General features: G+C 40.1%; 1 protein-coding gene across 18 annotated transcripts in view; it reads left to right on the top strand.

Annotated features, from left to right (window-relative positions):
* Positions 1-19361, top strand: part of ctnnd2b (catenin (cadherin-associated protein), delta 2b) — a 185682-nt gene that overhangs the window by 121425 nt on the left and 44896 nt on the right. For 12 of the 18 annotated variants that reach the window (XM_044134898.1, XM_044134902.1, XM_044134895.1 and 9 more), the window contains 6 exons: positions 1228-1373; positions 3585-3823; positions 5703-5834; positions 8581-8824; positions 11849-11905; positions 18956-19088. In XM_044134898.1, coding sequence (XP_043990833.1) covers positions 1228-1373; positions 3585-3823; positions 5703-5834; positions 8581-8824; positions 11849-11905; positions 18956-19088 — 951 coding nt within the window. The remainder of the gene's footprint in view (positions 1-1227; positions 1374-3584; positions 3824-5702; positions 5835-8580; positions 8825-11848; positions 11906-18955; positions 19089-19361) is intronic. The other 6 variants (XM_044134909.1, XM_044134894.1, XM_044134897.1 and 3 more) reach the window with 4 other exon arrangements.

The raw sequence follows: 19361 nt of genomic DNA, 5'->3' as shown, positions 1-19361 counted from the left end.
CTGTTTTTGATTACAGAGCACTGCAAAAAGAATTCATATACCATGTCTTTTTATTGTTGTTGTTTTTTCTCCATTATAACCTGAAGCTTAAATTTATTAGTGATTTTCTGGTTCTTGGAGCGGGTTTCAGTTTCACGTCTGTGTTTTTTACGGATGGATTGGACCGGATTCTGTTAGACGGTCCTATTATTCATAACATAACTCTGCTTTATGTAAAATGTATTGACATTGAACACAGCAAGGAAATAGAGATTGAGCCCAAATGTCTTTCCTCACCAAGTCCTGATATGAAAAATTTAACTTTTGATATTTAGTTATACAGCGTGACAATAGATAAAACAATAAACAATTTTATGGTGCAATTGCTAAGCCTCGTAAGCAATGTCTTTTTTTTTTTTTTAGCATTTTAATTTTGCATTTTGTAGCATTTAGGCCTTTTAGGCTGTAACGTAACAAAAGCAACAGAAGACATCTTAGTGTCATTATTTACCAATATTATCTGATCTCATTTTGAAAGGTCAGACAAAAACAACAGCAGTAATTAAGTGTTTGGTAGGATGCTCCTGTAAAAAGTCACTTTGTTGTTATGATTGTACTTTGATTCGCTGTAGTTTAGTCAAGTCTGCCGGATCGCACGTAGTGTAGAAACTTCGTTGCTGAAGATTTGCAGAAAAACACGAGTTTGCTTCTCCTGTTTTTGCATGAAAATAGTCAAGTTTCCTGTGCGTTTGAACTGAAATAGATTGGTTTGTCGTTCTCTGTGCACATGTTGTCATTTTAATTGTGTCTAAAGAACTAATCCTGTGTAGATAATGGACGATCCGTGCTCGGTCTGGTGCTGTGTTGTTGTTGTTGTTTTTTTCTTTCTACAATTCAACTGGAGGGTTTCATCATCCCATTCATTTAGCAAAAATTGTTGCTGAATAAAAATGACGAGTGAACCTGGTTTTTAGACGTTTGCTCACGGTTGCTTTTTTTGTCTAAGTCAAATCCTTCCAACTTGTCCAGCTCTTCATGTCAACTCTCTGCTCGTCATCAATCAGAGGTTTTTTTTGTCTCGGAGCTCTTCGTTTGTTTGTTTATGTTCACAGACTTAAAAAAAAAAAAAAAAAAAAAATTTTTGAAAACCGAAGACCCGGGAAACCTTTTGAAGTGGACTATCCTTCCCTCTTAATGATGTCCAAATGATTTAATCTAATTTTTAATTTTTCTTTCCCTGGACTGCAGCGTGTCAGCTCCCCTCTGCAGGCGGTGGGATCCCCCACCAAGCTGCAGCGCCTGGGCTCAGCCTCCGCCGACATGCCGAGCTACGCCACGCTGCAGAGAGTGTCTTCACCCAAACAGTCGCCGAGCCGACTCGCAAAATCCTACAGGTCGGTCGAAATTCATTAGAACTGCTTCGTTTACGCGGCTTTCCCTGTTGTCGGCGAGGGATTTTTCTTTAGCTACCAAAATTTTCCAGTACTTTTAGAACGGTAACTTCTTACAAATTTGGCACACACTGTAAAAGAAATGTCTCTACTTTTACAGTGAAGTACCAGCAGCTGTAGTTGCCAGAAGTTTGCAGTATAAATACCTTGATAGCAGCAAGGGGCCCGTGTCTGATTCTGTAGTTTGATTTTGTTGAGGAAATAAAAACGACAGAAAACGACACGCAGACAGCTTTGTCGGTACGCCGCTTTGATTATGTCTTGTGATTTGCTTTTCCAACACTAAAATATACCACGACCTGACTATGCGAATGAGCTTGCTGTTAAATAACGTGTTTCCACATGCTAACAAGCTGTTGTACAGAGCTAATTGTGCGGAAACGCGGCCCAAGCAAGAGAGCCGTCAGCTGGACCAAAGTGAAGGGGTTTAAAATACGCTTCAGAACTTTAATTTACCAGTGTGGCGGATTAAAATTTTAATTCCCGGTTTTTTGGCTCTTCTAAAACAGACAGAACCGTTAAAGGTGCACTCTGCCTCTTTCAATCTTCATCACCAGCCTGTAGAGGCCCCAGAAATATTGAAATTTTAGAAATGATTTAAACAGTTCAAATAATTAACTGTTTTTATTGACATGTGAAATATACAATATAAAATATGAGTCCTTCTGTACATTTAGTCCAAAAATGGTCTGTGCAAAAACCTCCTTCTCTTCCAAGTTGCATCCAGTCTAATATTTTCAATCCAGGCGAATTGAGTCAAAATGTGATCATTTTAATTTCTCATTCAAGATCTAATGCATGGGCTTTACTAAATTGCTGGTTTAAGAAAAATAGACTCCAGTTCAACAATCAGGATCTTATGGCTACATTCTGGTCTTCAATACGAAGGTTTGACCTGCCAATGGCTACATTATCTGATTCTGATCTATCGGTACAAGTACAACACGAAAATGTACTTTTTAGGTCAGGTGGGTCCAAACATCGTAGACTAAAAAGTAGTGGCAGGCCAAAACAACAACGTAAAATCAAGGAATATATTTATCGTACATCCAAAACTTGAAAGGTATTTTCATGACGGTGTATTCGGGTGTTTATTGCTGGGAAAAAAGGAGTAAATATTTGCTAAAAACTCAGAAATGTTGTGATTAATCTCATGCGTTTTCGAGAAAACTTGGAATAGTTCAAGAAAGATTTTGACATTTGAAAGATAGAAACCTCCAAGTGTTTTGAAGAAAATTTATGATGTGAATCTAAAAATGTGAGTTTTTTCGGCAATGGCCTTAATATGCTGCAGCAGATTTAGCATTTTTGCAGTATTGAAATGAAAGCATCTGGCTTTGAGTTTCTTTTGGGCTCATTTGAATTCATTTATCTTCAATAATAAGAACAAGACCTGGGTCACTTTCTTTCAAAATTTTGCTATAATTAGCGACATTTAATGAAGAATAAAAGCTGATCTGGGTGCAGCAGAGTTGGCGTTTCTGGATAAACTTGGTTTTACCTTTTGTTAAAACTTTGTTATAAAGAGGCAAATACTTTGTGTCGTACTTTACATTTTCCTCTACAAGAAAATTATGCTTGTGACAATTTTTACCCTGATTACAAATTAAAAGTCTCCACCTGCATCGACGGGCCAAACTCGCTTCATTTTTGAACTGCAGTTGGGGGACGCACAAAATCTGTTTAGGGGCCCAGATGGCTCCTGGACCGCACTTTGGACACTCCTGTTTTCAGAAATGTTGACAGAATTACATCTTTGTGCTTCCTCTACACATAAAACATCTCAATGAAACTGAAAATAGCTAAGATAGGTACAAAACCTAACTTCTTCCCTTAGCTTCTTTTAGCGACTGCTTCCGCAATGAAGAGTGTTGCTAACTCAACCTGCTCGCAGTTAGTTTGATTTTATTTATTTTTATTTTTTTATTTTTTTGTCTACGCCTGGCCAATTTAGCTTGAAAATTATCCAATTTTGGTCCAATGTAAAGACACATTTCCCCAGGCTTTTATTTATTTTAAGACACATTTATTTCAAGAAGAAGAAGAACTCTACAAAGGAGACCGTCACTAGATGGAATGTTTTTGTTCAGACCTGCTGTTATGAAGTGCCGAAACACAAAAGCGATAAAACACCTGCTCCTCCCTTCCCTGCAGCACTTCATCGCCCATCAATATGGCGGCCGGTTCCTCCTCCCCGCTCCCCATGGCCACCTCCCCCGGTGGGAACCACACCTCATTGCCCATCCACCAGCTCAGCTCGGCCGTGGGAAGCTACGCCACCCTGTCGCCCACCAAGCGCATGCTGCATCACATCGGAGCGGACAGCTACAAGATCTCCCACGAGCTTTACGCCAACGCAACCCTGCAAAGGCCTGGGAGCCTGGCAGGTAGAGGTCAAGGCAATTTCATTACTTCTTTTCGAATGTGCGTGCTGGTCACATCACGTGAAAACGTTCGCAGCTCGTTGTTTCATTAGTTGTTTTTTTAATTTGTTTTGGGGGTTTTTTTGTGGCTTCCGTGTCCCTCGTCTGCTGCAAACTCCGTTTCTGTTTTATTGCGATTCCTTTTCACCAACGATCTCATCAGATTGGTGGGTTCTCTTGAGGGCTTTCTTTAATTTTTGTGGATGCTAGTCAATGTGACATGAGCCCGATGTCCGTTCATGTGTGATTAACGTTCAGAAGCTTGGGGACAAAGTTATGATAGAAAACACATGCCACCTAATGTGTGATATAACCGGCTTCATATTCTATTCAGAATCCATTAGATATTTTTTAAAAAAAGGTATGGATGAGATATGTTGCTTATACTCCAGATAATTTTGTTGTATGTTTTTGTTTTTGTTTTTTTCAAACCATTTCAGGGTTTCATCTTTCTCAGCTTTTCAAAATCCGTACTGTAGCAGTCTCACCTCTGGTAACGATGTGTAAAAATCCTTAAAATAATTTTTTTAAAATTATTATTATTTGTATTTTTTTGCAGCACCACAACCTAACACTGGGAAAAATCCCGCTTGTTTTAAGCATGGCTATCAGTACATTCAGTCGCCTTCAGTCGTTTGGGGCCTGCACTCTTTGACATTTCCCAAGGTTGGAGCAGATGGAGACATGTTTGGCCATTCCTCTTTTCACAATCTCTCTAGATTATCCCAGATCATTGCTCATAATTTCTTCTCTTCAGCTTATCCCACAGGTTTTGTTTTGTTGTTTTTTTTGTTTTTCAGATTTCAGTCTGGAAACTCAGATGACCATGGAAGAAGTTTGAGTTTGTGTCTGGAGTGCCCTGTCTGTGTTGATTTCCGCTTATTTCTTTGCGTCGTCGTGTTCCTAAAAAGCTCCGTAATTACACGATTTATAGTTTTTGTGGCAGAGGTCACCACATTTCCAGCGTAAAGGTTTTATAGTGCTACGCACTCTAACGAGACGTTTTATGAAAGAAACCGGCAGATTGCAGCATCACAGATCTTCCACTCGGCTGAAAAATTTAACATCAAACCCAACTGGAAGGTTCTCTGCAAACGCCGCAGATTCACGTCTCAGACGAAAAAGCGGAAAAGAGTTTGTGGGGTTTTTTGTGACACCACTCTCAACAACTAACGGTTGTTATGGAGACATGGTGATGTCAAGATGTTTCTTGTTGCTGTGGCTCTCAAAAGAGTGAGATTTGGATATTTTTTTTTTCACTCTTCTCATTGTGGAGGAAGGGAGGATACATACAGGTTCTCACAGGGTCTCCCTAGTGGCCAGTGGCTGAAATGACTTGTAAACCCCAGGGTAGCTGAGAGTGATGGTTTCTAGAGCATCCTAGAGACTAATCAATTAAAAAGTATGAATTATGAGTAAAAGTGTATAAAATAAATACTGGCATTTAAAGAAAAATCACCTTTATTTATTTTAAAAGGGTTTTTTGGGGGTTATCAACAAGGCTTTGGTTCAAAAGGTTATTTTCTAAAATGGAAAATGGATTTTTGTCCACTCTGAATAAATGTATTCTAATTAAAGTCTCGATTTTTTTTCTCCATAATTTCTAGTGTGACTGTGCAAGTTTAAATAAAGACACATTTATTTTAAGATTTTTATTATTACACATCTTCACAAAGATTGTCAGAAAATATGGAATCAAACAAAAATACTTTTACATCATCCATCCTCTCCTTCAGCATGTCTGACATGGCTTTTAACACAACACAAGGCTATTTGGTGATAGTCATCAACTATATTTCCACTCAACAGGGACGTGTTTGTCTAAAGTCAATCATGTCGTGTCCTCCAGGCTCCAGGGGTTCGTACAGCAGCCAGCACAGTCACCTGGGCTCCGAACTGCGGCCCCTGCAGTCCCCCGAGCACCACATTGATCCCATCTACGAGGACAGAGTCTACACCAAGCCCAACCTTAGAGGACAAGGTGAGCGGACATATATTGACAGAGGTTGTGTGTTTGGGGCATATAGGGGGATGTCTACAAGTACTGAGGTCTATTAAGCAAAATCCCACAAGACAGGAGAGGGGGAGGGGTTGGGGGTGTGCAGACAGGAGGTTTGACAGATGGAGGCTAAGCAGAGAGTCAACACATCGAACAGGAGATAGAGCCAGAGGTGAAACAGAGCTGCACTGAAACGATACACAGGGATGGCATCAGAGCTGTTCTGCAACTATCCACAAGCAAAATGCAGAGTGTAGAAATGGCGTTGGTGTTTTGATCGGCTGCCGTGAGAAATAAACAGAGTACCCAAAAATGTTGGACTCGACTAAGAGTAGCAAATTTTTGCCCAAGAAGAAGTAAAAAGTAGCCATCCAAGAAATTACTCAAGTAAGAGTAAAAAAGAATAACTGATCAAATTATCGACCCATTTAATATTTGGAAGTTACATCATTAGACGGACCAAAAATCTAAAGCTAAGTGGAAATTTAAAATGACAATTTATATAGGTAACAAAAAATAACAAAATCAGGCAAAAGAATCTTTCCAAATCAATTTATTCAACATAAAAGTTATGAAGCTTCAACGAAACCTGGAGGCATGTGTGTCTGTTGATTGTTTCTTGTTAAAACATGTTTGTTTTTCCATTCAGTGGGTAGAGAAATTTTACTACTAGCAACATTTATTATGAACTTACTCAAGTAAAAGTCAAAAGTACAGCGCAGTAAAAATACTCCAATAAGGAATGTTTTTCAAAAAAAAGTTACCCAAGAAAATGTGAGTGAATAAATCTAACTAGTTACTACACACTGTGGAGGTAAAGTCAATTCCAATCTTGTGCACTTGATATCGTAGCGTAAATAATGTTTTCCCAAAAGTTGGCCTGCATTCTTTTATTTCTTTTTGGTCAAAAGCTCTGTGGCATACGCAATGCGACTCAGTCACTATTAAACAATATTGCACTTTACACGTGTGCTTCACAATTGTAGCCATACAGTGCTCATTATTTGCTATGCAGGCACTCTGTCTGCACCAGTGAAAATTCATCCACAGCATGCCGATCAGTGCCAGGAGAGAGCAACAGACGTCTTTGAATGATTCAACTTATGTCACCTCTATGTGTCACTCAGACATACGTAAAACATTAAACCATGACCACAGCTTTGCTAGGCTATCGTTAAATCTGGTTTGGGAAATGGCAAAAGTCATTTAATGTCCATTTCATATCCTTCACAAAAAAAGTTAGTTTTATTTCAACAGTTAAGGATTTTTTTGTTTTGTTTTTGTTTCCTTGTGGAAAACAATCATTTACATCAGCTTCCTGTCTTAAATGGTTAAAATAATTTTCATTCTAATTTTACAGGTGAGATGGTAAAAGAGGTGGACGTTTTCGCTGGGAAATTGCTTATTGATTTTCATATTGATTCATATTTCAGAGTCCAGATTACTGATTTAGACAAACATATGAGACTTAGATGTGTTAAATAAATGGCTTTCTATCAAAATGCCCTCCGTCCCTTCCTTTACTGTGTTTTTTCAGGCCTCCTTTCTTCATAAGCTAACGTGAAAGGAGGTAAATTGTCAGGATAAACAAAAAAAAAATGTTATGTTGAATATTTGCAGATTTTCCAAGGAGAATACCATAGAAGCACCACTACGCCTCTGCAGGGGGTCCTGTAGTTATCTGGCAACGTATACGAAAGATGACCCAACTCGACTCCCACAGAAATGCCCAAAGCGTTGATTACATTATCCTGGACTGTTTTACGATCCGGTTTTGTCTGAGCTACAGTTTGAAAATGACCTTTTTCTTTTTTTTTTTTCCATCAGCAGTCCCACATCTTTACAACAAAGTGACATTAGCCAGGAAACAGGAGTTTATAAAAGGCTTGCTTCCCATGGTAAACCGAGGGCATTCAGCAGAGTTGGACCCTGACAAAAGAAAACAAATAGCATCTTGACATGTCAGGAGCTTTGTGAGACTCTGAATACTAAATTTCATAGGAGGGTCCTCGATGTTTTTCCCAAACCTCATTTAAATGTTATTGATTGTTGGGGAGACTGGAAGCACATTTGGTTTGTGTGATCCAACTAGCGTTAGCCTAGCAACACAGTAGAAATTAAGAAAAGTATAAAACTTCAGTGAACGTTTATGGGCAAATAAGAAACCTGTTTTATGTATTTGTTAATGTGATGTTAATGTCTTATTTTGTGACTTTCTTGTATAAAGTTTGGAAATTTTAAGTGGAAGTAAATGTAGCTTTGCAAAAAAGAACAGTTCAAAAGTCCACTAAGAGACGGGAATCAGTTTGAGAATATATTCATACTCCTTTAACTTCTCCACATTCATACAACCGTAAGCCAACACAGTGTGTCCAACGTAGAACAACAATCCACTGTAATTGTCACGTTTTTATGCTTGTCTCTACACTTTTCAAATTAATACTTTCATCTGATGTCCCACTTGTCCAGCTGAAGTTGTCTGTATTTGTCTCATGATGTGTGCTTTTGTTTTACTTTTCCCTCCGGTGTCGTTGCTTTCTACTGCTCCTGCTTCCCGTGCGTGGATCCTCGGGTTTGGCGGCGGGGCGGGGGGCTCGTGTTTGCCTGTGCTTTGCTTCTCCTTCCCCTTTTTTCCCCGCCTGCCTTAAACCCCCCCCAGTGGTGAACCAGCTGTACCAAGAGGTCCTCAACTATCTGTTTCATCCTTACGCTCCTCTTCCCGCTCTAGCCCCGTCCTCCCCCGGTGTTGACCCAATCCCCTTGCAGCGAACGGGAAGCCAGAGCGCCGCCGGCACCTTCCAGAGAGGCAGCTTCGCCACGGGAGGCGGGGCGGCCGACTACGCCAATCCGTACCGCACTCTGCAGTTCTGTCCCTCCACCGAGTCCCCTTACAGCAAGTCGGGCCCGGCCCTTCCCCCTGAGCCTGCTCTGGGCAGGTCTCCATCGGTGGACAGCATCCAAAAGGACCCAAGGTGAGGAAAAACTAAAAAAAGACATTAATGCTCTGACTTGTTGATGAAGCCCTTTGCTCTGCTTCCTTTCCACTTTCACAAAACTTACTGAGGGCCAGATTCACCAAAGAAAACTTTTATTTATTTATTTATTTTTTTCCGTTTTTGGTTTTGTTTCGAGCATTGAGGAGAAATATTGATACCGACAGCATCTAGAAGTGCAACAACAACTGGGTGCCAAAGACAAGTGCTGCTACAAAAGTCTGCGGCAGCGGACAATTGACTGTCGGGGTTTGACGGTTTTGGTAGACAAAAGGTTGGCTGAATCTGGGCTTTAGTATGAGGCGCACGTCATGCCACATCTTTCACCGTCCCCTCCGGTTTGACCAGTGTTAAAGCTCGCTCACTCGGCTGTTTGAATGCCTGCGCAGCACCACTAGAGCCAGTTTTAAACCTCACCATCACGGTTAGGTGTGACATTCCTCTCCGTCGGCATCAATCGGCTACATTCGGTGCGTCCGGGAGAAACCCTTGAGGTGGAAAAACCTGCAGGAAATTTGCTTCTAGAGAAGCAGAGCTCTGCGTGAGGGTGAGATAAAAAAAAAAACTAATAAAAAGGACCAGCAAGAGAGATGTGCATAAAAGACAGTAAGCTTAATAGCTGTTATAAAGGCTGTTTCTTCCCTCTTTAGCACTACTCAGGTGCTAAAACTAGAATCTGAATGTGTTTTAGATTATTTATTTCCCTTCTCTGTACTAGCTGATGTGAACAACAGAAACAGTTTGAATCGAGCTCAAGTCTCTCACTTTGGCATTTCAGCTCACGTTTTGCGCCATCAGAGTGTCACGCTGATCTGGGAACAGTCAAAAAAATTAAATGTGTACTTTTACTTCTCAAAACTGTTCCTGCGGTTTTCATTGCTCTTTTCTTCACCCATCGTCCAAGTGGTTATTTCTCTGTGCACATTGCACCCGCCGTGTCTGTTTGCTCACTCTTTTGCTCCGGCATCATTGTTTTGTGCCCTCAACACATCTGCCCTGCTTCATCGAATAAGCAGACTTGCCAACCCATAGCATCTTTGCTTAATGTGCATGCGCTCTCAGGATCAGAGCTAGCCATGCCTAGCTCCTCCATTAACGTGAGGGTCCCCTCTTCTCCCCCCACTCCCCAAAACTACACTCATAAAATAAATAATAACACAAATAAAACAATAATACATCTGCGTCTCTCTGTCAACAAAATCCCTTTACTTCACTTTGATTCAGTTCAGCTTAGTCCGTCTCCCACAACAAAATGTGCTTTCAAAGCACCTCCCGAAAATAAATGGGTTAGGGTTAGAAAATTTGAAATAAATGGGTGCAGTTCTTGCCTCTATATATATATACTGTATATATATAAAATTTAGCCTGATTGTTATGATTTCAATGCAAGATATCTAGATCCAATCCTGGGTTTTGGGCCTTCATTCGGTATATGAATAAACCCAAATTGTTTGCTAACTTTCTGTGATATAATAATAGTGATTAAAAAAAAAATGCAGCATACATGCGTACCGAGTGCATTCAGCAGAATTGAACCCTAACAAAAGAAAACAAATAGCATCCTGACTTGTCAGAAACATGTTTCCCTAATGGGTATGTTTTGTTGCTGATCTTGGGTTCCTTAACAAGGAAGTTCATGGTAAGACAGAGATTGTATTGGCTGCTGCAGCCTCCTCACTCCGTGACGACTCTTCTCACGGTGCACAGAAAGCAGCTGAAACATTAGAAATTGAATTTTGTGATGCGTTTCTGTAAGTTTTGTCCAACTACGTTGAATTATGTTGCAAAACCAAATTAACAGAAGAGACATATCCAAACAGAGGGCGTACGCTAACGTCACCTAGCGCTACAGTAAACTGCTCTGTGTGAAGATATTGTCTGTACCCCTTGGGTTTTTGTAAGACTGCGACTTCGTTGTGTGGAATCCGATACAACCTTAAAAGAATTGTAGGGCAATGTGTGGACTGCAGAGTAGCTTTTGTTGATCTAGCAAATTGGGGTTAAAATATTCTTAAACAAAACGTTCCCACTTTTTCAAATTCAGATTCATATTTACACCCAGTTACAAACAGTGTCATTTTATGTAATAAAATACTATCAATCACAAGAGCCCAAAACGTCATAAAATCTAAGATTTTATAAAACTTAAACTGCTACGTTATTTTCCCACATTGAGTCACCCAACTGTCTAGAAAACAGCAGCTCGAGCTATAGTTTATCATTTGGAGACATTATCATTTTCCGTTTTTTTGTGGGATTTACTGACAAAAAGAAGAGTATGGAATAATCAGAAGTATGACTTTTGCAAGCCTAACCAGGATGTCAGCTGAGGTCTTTAGTGTTTACGTCGTTACCACTGGTGATCGCTAAACGTGTGGGCCAGGAAAATACATTCTGGTAAAATCTTACCTTCAAACACTCAAGAAAATTACTTTATTAGATGTAAACATGCTTATGATGAGGACATTGCCGAAGTAGCCGTCCAATAATTCTTAAAAGTAAGTTCTTAATTACACTCTAAGTGAGTGATGCGAAAACGGTATTCGCAAAACGTTACTCATTACATCGCAACTCTGATTCGATTCGCGATCACTTTAAGCACTAGAAAACAATGTCCTCACATGAATGATGATGTTTGTGTTTTCCAGACCATTAGTCACCTGATAAGTTGACTCACAAGCCACATAAAACCTCAAGTAGACATACATCTCTACAGAAGTTAACCCTGGAGGTATAGAAAAATGAAAACAAGACCGACCCTCTCTTTACCTGTCATGCTCACCATCTTCCCTCCACTCACCCAGCATGCATGCCCTCCACCCGGACCTCCTCCACCCATTGCCTGATAACTAAATGTTGAGAGAGAAAGATGAGTCTAGCGATTGCGTCTTGATATCTATTTACTAATCATCATCATTTTTTGACAATTACCTGAACAACTTCTTGCAAGACACCCAACGTCTACAACTCTCTTGTTTCTCTCTGCCTGTCCCCCCTCGATAGGTACGACCCCGAATTCCTTGTGTGGAATCAAAATCAAGCCGAGCAAAGAATGACAAAGTAATCCAACTATTTATTCTTACGTAATGTGCATTTTTGTCTATCTGACCTTTTGTCTCATCCACCGGATCTCTCCATCATCTCTACATGGCACTAATATGGCAGCATTTCACATTTGTTACTGTCACCCATTTAGTGGCTCATTGAACTGGGATCGCTCATTATGTCTGAATAAACTGGATTTTAAATTAGGTATAAAAAAAAAAAAATTCAAGTAAATAGGCTACGCTGTCAGACTGCGCAGCCTACCGACAGCCGCGCAGACTGACAGTAGTTGTCAGTTTGGGCACCTTTGTTTTGTTTTGTTTTGTTTTGGGCGACTCAGCAATCCTCATTTTCTCCTTTGGCTTCTCGTCTACCCATTCATCATGCCATCCGTTTATCTACTGGTCGGTTTCGTCACTCATTGTGTCGTCATTGTCTGTTCAGGTGACTTGTGTTGGCTGTGCTCATTTGGCTGGCTAGTTCTAATTTCAGCTCCTGACTTTGATTTTATTATTATTATTATTATTATTATTATTATTATTATTATTATTATTATTATTATTATTATTATTATTATTTTCATCTTTACCAAAGAGCAATCGCTAGTGAAACACTGAACTTGTCCTTAAATAGACTTGACATCTAAACAACAGTAGTGGCATAAACATCAGAACAGGTAACACATTTCTAACTATTAGTGTTGTAGTGTGACTGTAGAATTAGTAAACTTTGATTTTAGTCCTTTACACTCATTTGCTGTTACGCAATTTATTGAAACTCAAAAAGGTGTGAAAACAAGGCAAAGGACACTTGCTGCTCCCTTTGGACTTAATGGGTGAAAGTAACAGCCAGTTGCAGCTAGCTGAATGCAATTTGTTAAATTGGCACATGTGATCATAAAACAAGCAGCTCTGCAGTATTTCCTTCCAGGTGAAAATCTACCATCTACTGTGGGATATTTCATACTCTAGCAAGCAATGGTTTAAAATAATGTTCTAGTTATTACTCATAGTCACTCGTAGGTATACGTGGTTATCCCTTTGGGTTATTTTGGTCTGATTAGGGATCAGAATTTTTCAAATGAAAAGTCAAGTCTCTATAAGTGGAGACCCTCAGCCACAATGGAGAGTCAGGGAATTTGGGTGCAAACATCACCTTTTAACCCTGAAGCTCGGCGAGGGAAGCATGAGGCTTTGGGATTCTTTAAAAACTGTAAAAACTGGTTATATCGTTCCGTATAACCAGAGGTTTGTAGGCTCAAATGATTCCTGGAAGCGTTGTCTGTTTTTCCATTGTCAGTCCGTTTCTTTTGGGAAATGATTAATGTGCAGTTGTGGCGTTTTTGAATCAGCAGTGGTTTTTACCCAGGAACTCTCCAGTGAATGACATTTTCTAACTATGGCTGAACGGTGACATTCAGCCAGAGAGCTCTTGCTCTTGATGCATAGTCTGTAGAAAACCTTTTTCATTGTGTAGTTTCTGACAACTTTTACATAAATGTGTTGGTAGGAGGGCCCTAAGGAAACTTTCTAAGAGTTCCACACTTGAGTACGTAGAAGAAAATGTCCTGATCTGACTCGACTTTTTATGTTGTAAAATAATTCCTACAAGTATGTATTTGCCTTTAAACACCTAAAAAACTATTTGCGCCATTGTTCAGATGTATCTAATCCGCTCTTAATATGGAACAATCGTTCAGAAAAGTGCAAAAATGCGGAAACATTGAGTTCCTTTAAATCAAGACAAAAACCACATTTAGTTACCAATAATTGGAATATTATTAGTTTCAGTCGGGACCGCAACTTTTCATAACTTCTCTTTATCTTACCTCTGCAATGTAATCCCTTTTTTTGTTGTTTATATATTGTATTATATTATACATTGTTTTTGTAAAGAACATTGAATTGCTGAAAGTGCCATATGAACAAAGTTGAAATGGAAATTTAAGGATTCTTAATCAAACATTGTAGCACAGCTCACATCATCACTGCTTACCAGTTACTTAGGTGTGATAAGGGGCCCTGGGCAGGGGCCCAAAGGATACAAACACACCCCATTTAAAGCCTGCTGCTCCAGAACAGACCCATTTTCTGCCCTGCCAACAGCCTTGACAAGTAATTTGTCTTTAGCTGTCTTTTTTTTTTTTGTTATAATGTGACTGTCTGTCACTATAAATTTAAAGCTTCAATCTTCTGCACATCCACCTTCATGTCCACAGGACTTGTCAATGCTGTCATGGTCATTTGTCGGTCACATGTAGAAGGGTATAGGAGGTATGGAAGGAAAACCTGCAACAGCAGTACATCAAAAAAAAAAAGAAAGAAAAGTTTCAGATGATCTGATCCATAACTTACACGTTTTCTGCACAACTCAACAATCAAATGAAAGATTCGGATAAGCAATGTGGACTTACTGTCAACCCTCAAACCTCTGCTTATGTCTCTGATCCATCTGTGTGCTGGCATTCAGGTACAGATACAGTTTAAGAAAATGTGAATATCATTTCTTATAGTGAAACTAATGATATTGTTTAGCCCCATTGTAGGTAGAGGGGCATGTTTTAGGCTTTTTGTTTCTTTTAGCTTTGGTGATGGAGGCTTAGCGAAGACAAAAACCAAGAATCCAGTGAATATTGTTGAAAAAGTGACATATTGGGATCACATGGTGTCACACCCTAATCAGCGAATTAACTCAAAACCCATGTGAAGGTCTCCTGACCCTCTAAAGTGTCTCGGTCTGGGTCAGAAGGCTGCAGACTCACAGGGAGGACTGCTGACCGGACAGACGACCAGAGGACAGCCAGGCTGTAAGATGAGTGAGGGCGTTGCTTAAAAGCTGTTTGTACAGAGCTGTGTATTTGTAGGAAGTTCAGTGGAAGGAAAAAGGTGCTTCAGACATAGAGATGATTGAGAGGATTGTCAATCCACTCAAAGGGGAGTCGGGGAGAGCTTCACTGCACTGAGACTGGAGGTAGAAGCATTTTACGTACTTTAATGTCTTTATAGACTGAGTTTCACTTTCTGAAGTAATGCAAATATTTGTGAAGTGTACTTGTACTTTGCTGCTGAAACGTTTTAGTGCAAATATCTTATCACACTTGAAATAAGACAGGCTACACTTATAACATGGGGAAAATGCCTTGTTATAAGTGAAATAATCTGCCAGTGGAACTAGTACTTTTTCATCAACGTGAAGGATTTATTGCCCTAAATCAAGTTCCTATATCTAGTTCAAAAAGTTACTTTTCTGGTAGTTTTGTCTCATTTCAACTGTACCGTTACATTTGCACTAAAAGCTAGACCAAAACTCTTACTTGGTAAGAGTTTGTGTTTTTGCAGTATTGTGTCTGTCCAGTCGTAAACCAGCTGAAGAAAATAACTTATTGAGGATGATGCACAAAAACCATTTTAATCAGTGAATTTGTTTGGGCAGATCACTAACCAGTATTACTATTGGATGGAAAATGCCTTTAGTTTCTGCTTATGCTGGTAAAGATTTTGTGTCCCCATATACAGATACAAGTCATTGTGGGATTTTGTGTCTACCTATAGCAACTCCTATCCAAACTCAATAAACCAAAAGGCTTGCATGGTTTTACGTGCAACAGGTTAACACACTACAGTTGAACAGTTACTCTGGAAATTGGACCCGAAGGTTAACTAGATTTGTGGAGGTCAACAACTTTCTTCCTGATATTTCTGCTGATTGAGTTATTTTCCCTGATGTCACACAAGGAAGCTTTAAAATACATCCTCGATTAAAAGCTTGCTAAGCCATGACATCATCATTCGTTTGGAAAATATTTGAATACTTGAAGAAAGCTAAAAAAAATTTTTAAAAAATTACAAAACTAAAATCATAGAGGAAAAACAGGGGGGAAAAAATAATAACAGTACATAGTCGTGTTCTACGTTTTCCACTTTAATCAAGCTATCTAACAGCTAATTAGCCGGCGGGGCTTAGCCTAGCTTCATCTAAAAACAAGCCATCACGAGTAATGTGTGCTACAGACGCTCCGGTTTGTGACTGGTTTTCAGCTTTCTTGTTAGTACATGGCAAAAAATAGACGTAAACACGTAGATAAACTCGTATTAGCTCGCTCGGGCGTAGCATCAGATGTCTTATCAGCTTGTTAACCCGAGAGATGACCTACACGAGGGTTTGTCATCTTTAATAACGTCCCATTGGGCCACATGCTTCTGTGCCTGCGCGGAGCAGTAAATGGATGCGGAGGTTGATGTGGGAATGTGCCTTGAGGCGAGCCGGTGATGAACGGAAGGCGTTGAGACAAGAGATTTTCAAAAATAGAGAATTGTTTAAAAAAGAAAAGAGAGAGAGAGAGAGGAGGAAATAGGCTTTGAAATCATTCTATTCCGTTTTTTTTTTCCCCAAGCACTGGGTTTATAACATCAGCCATTATAAAACTTAGAGACAAAAGCTTTCTAATCCTGACTCCTTTGTTCACCCTTTGATGGCTGACTGTGTGTGCAAAGCCAACGAGTGTTTGTTGGCTCCTATAGTAGGACACAAAACTGTGTGTGTGTGTGATGGCTAATAGTTTTCAAAGCGGCACGCTGACCTACGGCACTGCGTGAATGCGTGAAGGCGTGCGTGTGTGTCCATGTGTTTATTTTAGATTAGACCCAACAGAAATCATCTCCATGGGGATGCTAGGCTGTTCTTTGCATCCAGAAGAAGAGACATCAAAGAGAAACGAGCTCCACACGAGAACCGAGCAAATGGAGTATCTGTGCCGAGCCCAAACTTCTCCTGCACTGTCAGAGAGATTTAAATCAAAGTGGGAGGAAGCTCGGACGGAACGGAGACGACGCACATGGAGAATGCTTAAACGTAGCAGAGCGTAGTAAAACAATTGTGCTGCTGAATTAGCACCCAGGCAGCATCAGGAGTCGGGGATGGAAGGGGGGGACCGAGTATGGGAATGAAACTTTTCACCGATCCGGTAGCAGGCTCGGTCGGTCCCACAGATGATGGGGATTATTGACGATTATTGATCGTCTCCCACCCAGACCTCTTTCTCTCCGTTTTGCTTCTTTTTCACATCAGTCCATATTTCTTCTTCCGCCCCCCGCCCGTACACAAAAGCTCACACGTGCGTATGGTGAGACATAACGCGCGTATCTTGGCGTGTCTTAATGCCAGAAGAACATCCCCCAGGGTGCATCGCTGTAGACCCCTGCTAAGGTGCTAAAACCGGAGCAGCTGGGGCATTTTGAAGCCGCGGCCAAACATCACAGCGGGAGGAAGACCCCACACTGGCTGAAGCTCTAATCTTCATTCTATTCTGCAAAACAATCGTAATTACTGACTGCTTCGGAGCTGGCTGGGAATTTGGCCCTTTTTAAAATCCTCATATCTTAGTAGTCTTGGTTGGTTTGTGCTCAACTTGGTGCCGTCTATAGCAGGACATTAAAGGTATGTTTTGCACCTGCTTTGGTAACCAATGATAAACTAGTCACGTAGTATCTGTTCGGTATCTCAATGTGGTTGAATTTTGATTCAATGAATCATATCTACCAGCAGAAATTTGTGTAGTTATACTCGTCATTAGTCACATTTCACAAGATACCTGCTGGTCCAAACACGGATGCAAACCAGAATAAATGTAACATTTTAAAAAGAAATTGGGCATATTAAATAGAATTTGAGCCTTTTTAAGACTTTTTTCCCCCATTGTTGCGTAGCTTTTTTTTTCTTTTAAATGCTTATCTTGGGTACAAAATGATGTGCAGTCAGGTGGAGAATAACTGTAGGGCATAAAGGGGGGAGTATTTTGTGTGTCAAAGCCACCAAATCAGTTCAAGTTTGTACACGCAAAGAAAAGTCAAGAACTGCCGTACTCATATTTGAGCGAGTCATCTTTGAAAGTTTTGTTCCTTTCCACTAACAAAACAAGACGGAACGAGATCTCTAGTTCATTAGAAAGAGCTGAAGCTAGATTTTGTTTTGTTAGATTTTTAGGTAAGCTGTATCATCCCAGTTTGTTGTTCTTGGAAATCAAACAAAACAGCACTTTTAAGTTTAGTAATCATTGCAAAGTTATCCATTACAGGTTTGAGTATTTGCTATTTAGAAGGTTGTTCCTTCCTCACCGCGTCTGGCTAAGAGTCACAGTATTTTTCTTCTTTTTCTTTTTTACCAAATGCAGACAGTTCTGATGCAGAAAGGATTTTGAAATGGTGGATATTTTAGTTACATTTGTCCACAGTGTAGCATAGCTGGAGATGAGTCTGAATCCGAGGACTTTGTCAACACAGCAGAGAAACTGAGGAGTTAATTCCTTGTTTATGTCAAAAATAGTCATTTTTCAAATGAGGAGTTTTCAATAAGAGCAAAAATTCACCGGTCGATATCAAACACATTCGGAAACCAGACGGGGATTTGTGAGACAAATTTTACTTCAGTTAAAACAAATATATATATATATAATGTTATTTAACATTAGCAAATATGTACCACAAAATCTCACTACACCTTCATTCATCCCATTTCTGAAGTGTTTGACATCATTTGCTCTTCCACAATCCCACATTTACACAAACTTGGTGTTTTTAACTGTTTGTTCCTATTTTTTTATGTTTTGGTGTTGTGTTAGTGGAAAGCATACTCAGAATAGGGCTTAAATATGCACATACCCAGTGGAAAAACTATGAAGTTTTATTTCTGTCTTCCTGAAATGTTGCCATGCATTCGCTGGAGTCCAAGGGTGTGTAGAAAAGATTTAGGTTTCCTGAACATCATGACAAAGTTATAAGTGCTGCTTCACATGGCAGCTGTCGTGTGGTGAGGGTTGAATAAAACGAAACACACCTTCTCAAGTTGTTGGCACATTGCCAGTGTGAAGTGTTGTTTAAGCACATCTCGTATTTTCTTTTCCTCCTTGTTTGCGGTTCATCTTCAGCCTGTGTTTGTGGCCCACGTTTTCCGTTAATCCCCCAGTTTCCTCCTGTGTGCTTTAATAGGATCACGGTACAAAACCAAACTGCTTCGTAACATGTAACATTTGTGTTGTGTGCGTGTGTGTGTGTGTGTGTGTGTCTGCAGGGAGTTTGGCTGGAGGGATCCAGAGCTGCCAGAGGTGATCCAGATGTTGCAGCATCAGTTCCCGTCGGTCCAGTCCAACGCTGCAGCCTACCTCCAGCACCTCTGCTTTGGCGACAACAAGATCAAATCTGAGGTACTGAACTCTGAACTCTGAACGGGGGAGCAGCTCAGGAACACTCTGTCTTAGGAGGAGACATTTTTGAGCTGCTGTACCTTCAGGTTCCAGGTTATTTGAACCAAACAGGGAGTTTGGGAGTTCATTGGGAAATAAGTTCCTGAAATTCTAGTTATTCATAGTCCTGGTAGATTTAGATGTGTTAATCTAGCCAGCTTTAAAGTAATAGTAACAGTCTAGAGCACAGGTGTCAAACTCCAGTCCTGGAGGGCCACTGCCCTTTTAGTTGTG

The sequence above is a fragment of the Gambusia affinis genome, linkage group LG12 (assembly GCF_019740435.1).
Source record: "Gambusia affinis linkage group LG12, SWU_Gaff_1.0, whole genome shotgun sequence".
Classification (NCBI taxonomy): Eukaryota; Metazoa; Chordata; class Actinopteri; order Cyprinodontiformes; family Poeciliidae; genus Gambusia; species Gambusia affinis.
The sequence above is the reverse complement of the archived record's forward strand: the minus strand, read 5'-3'. Positions and strand labels throughout refer to the sequence as shown.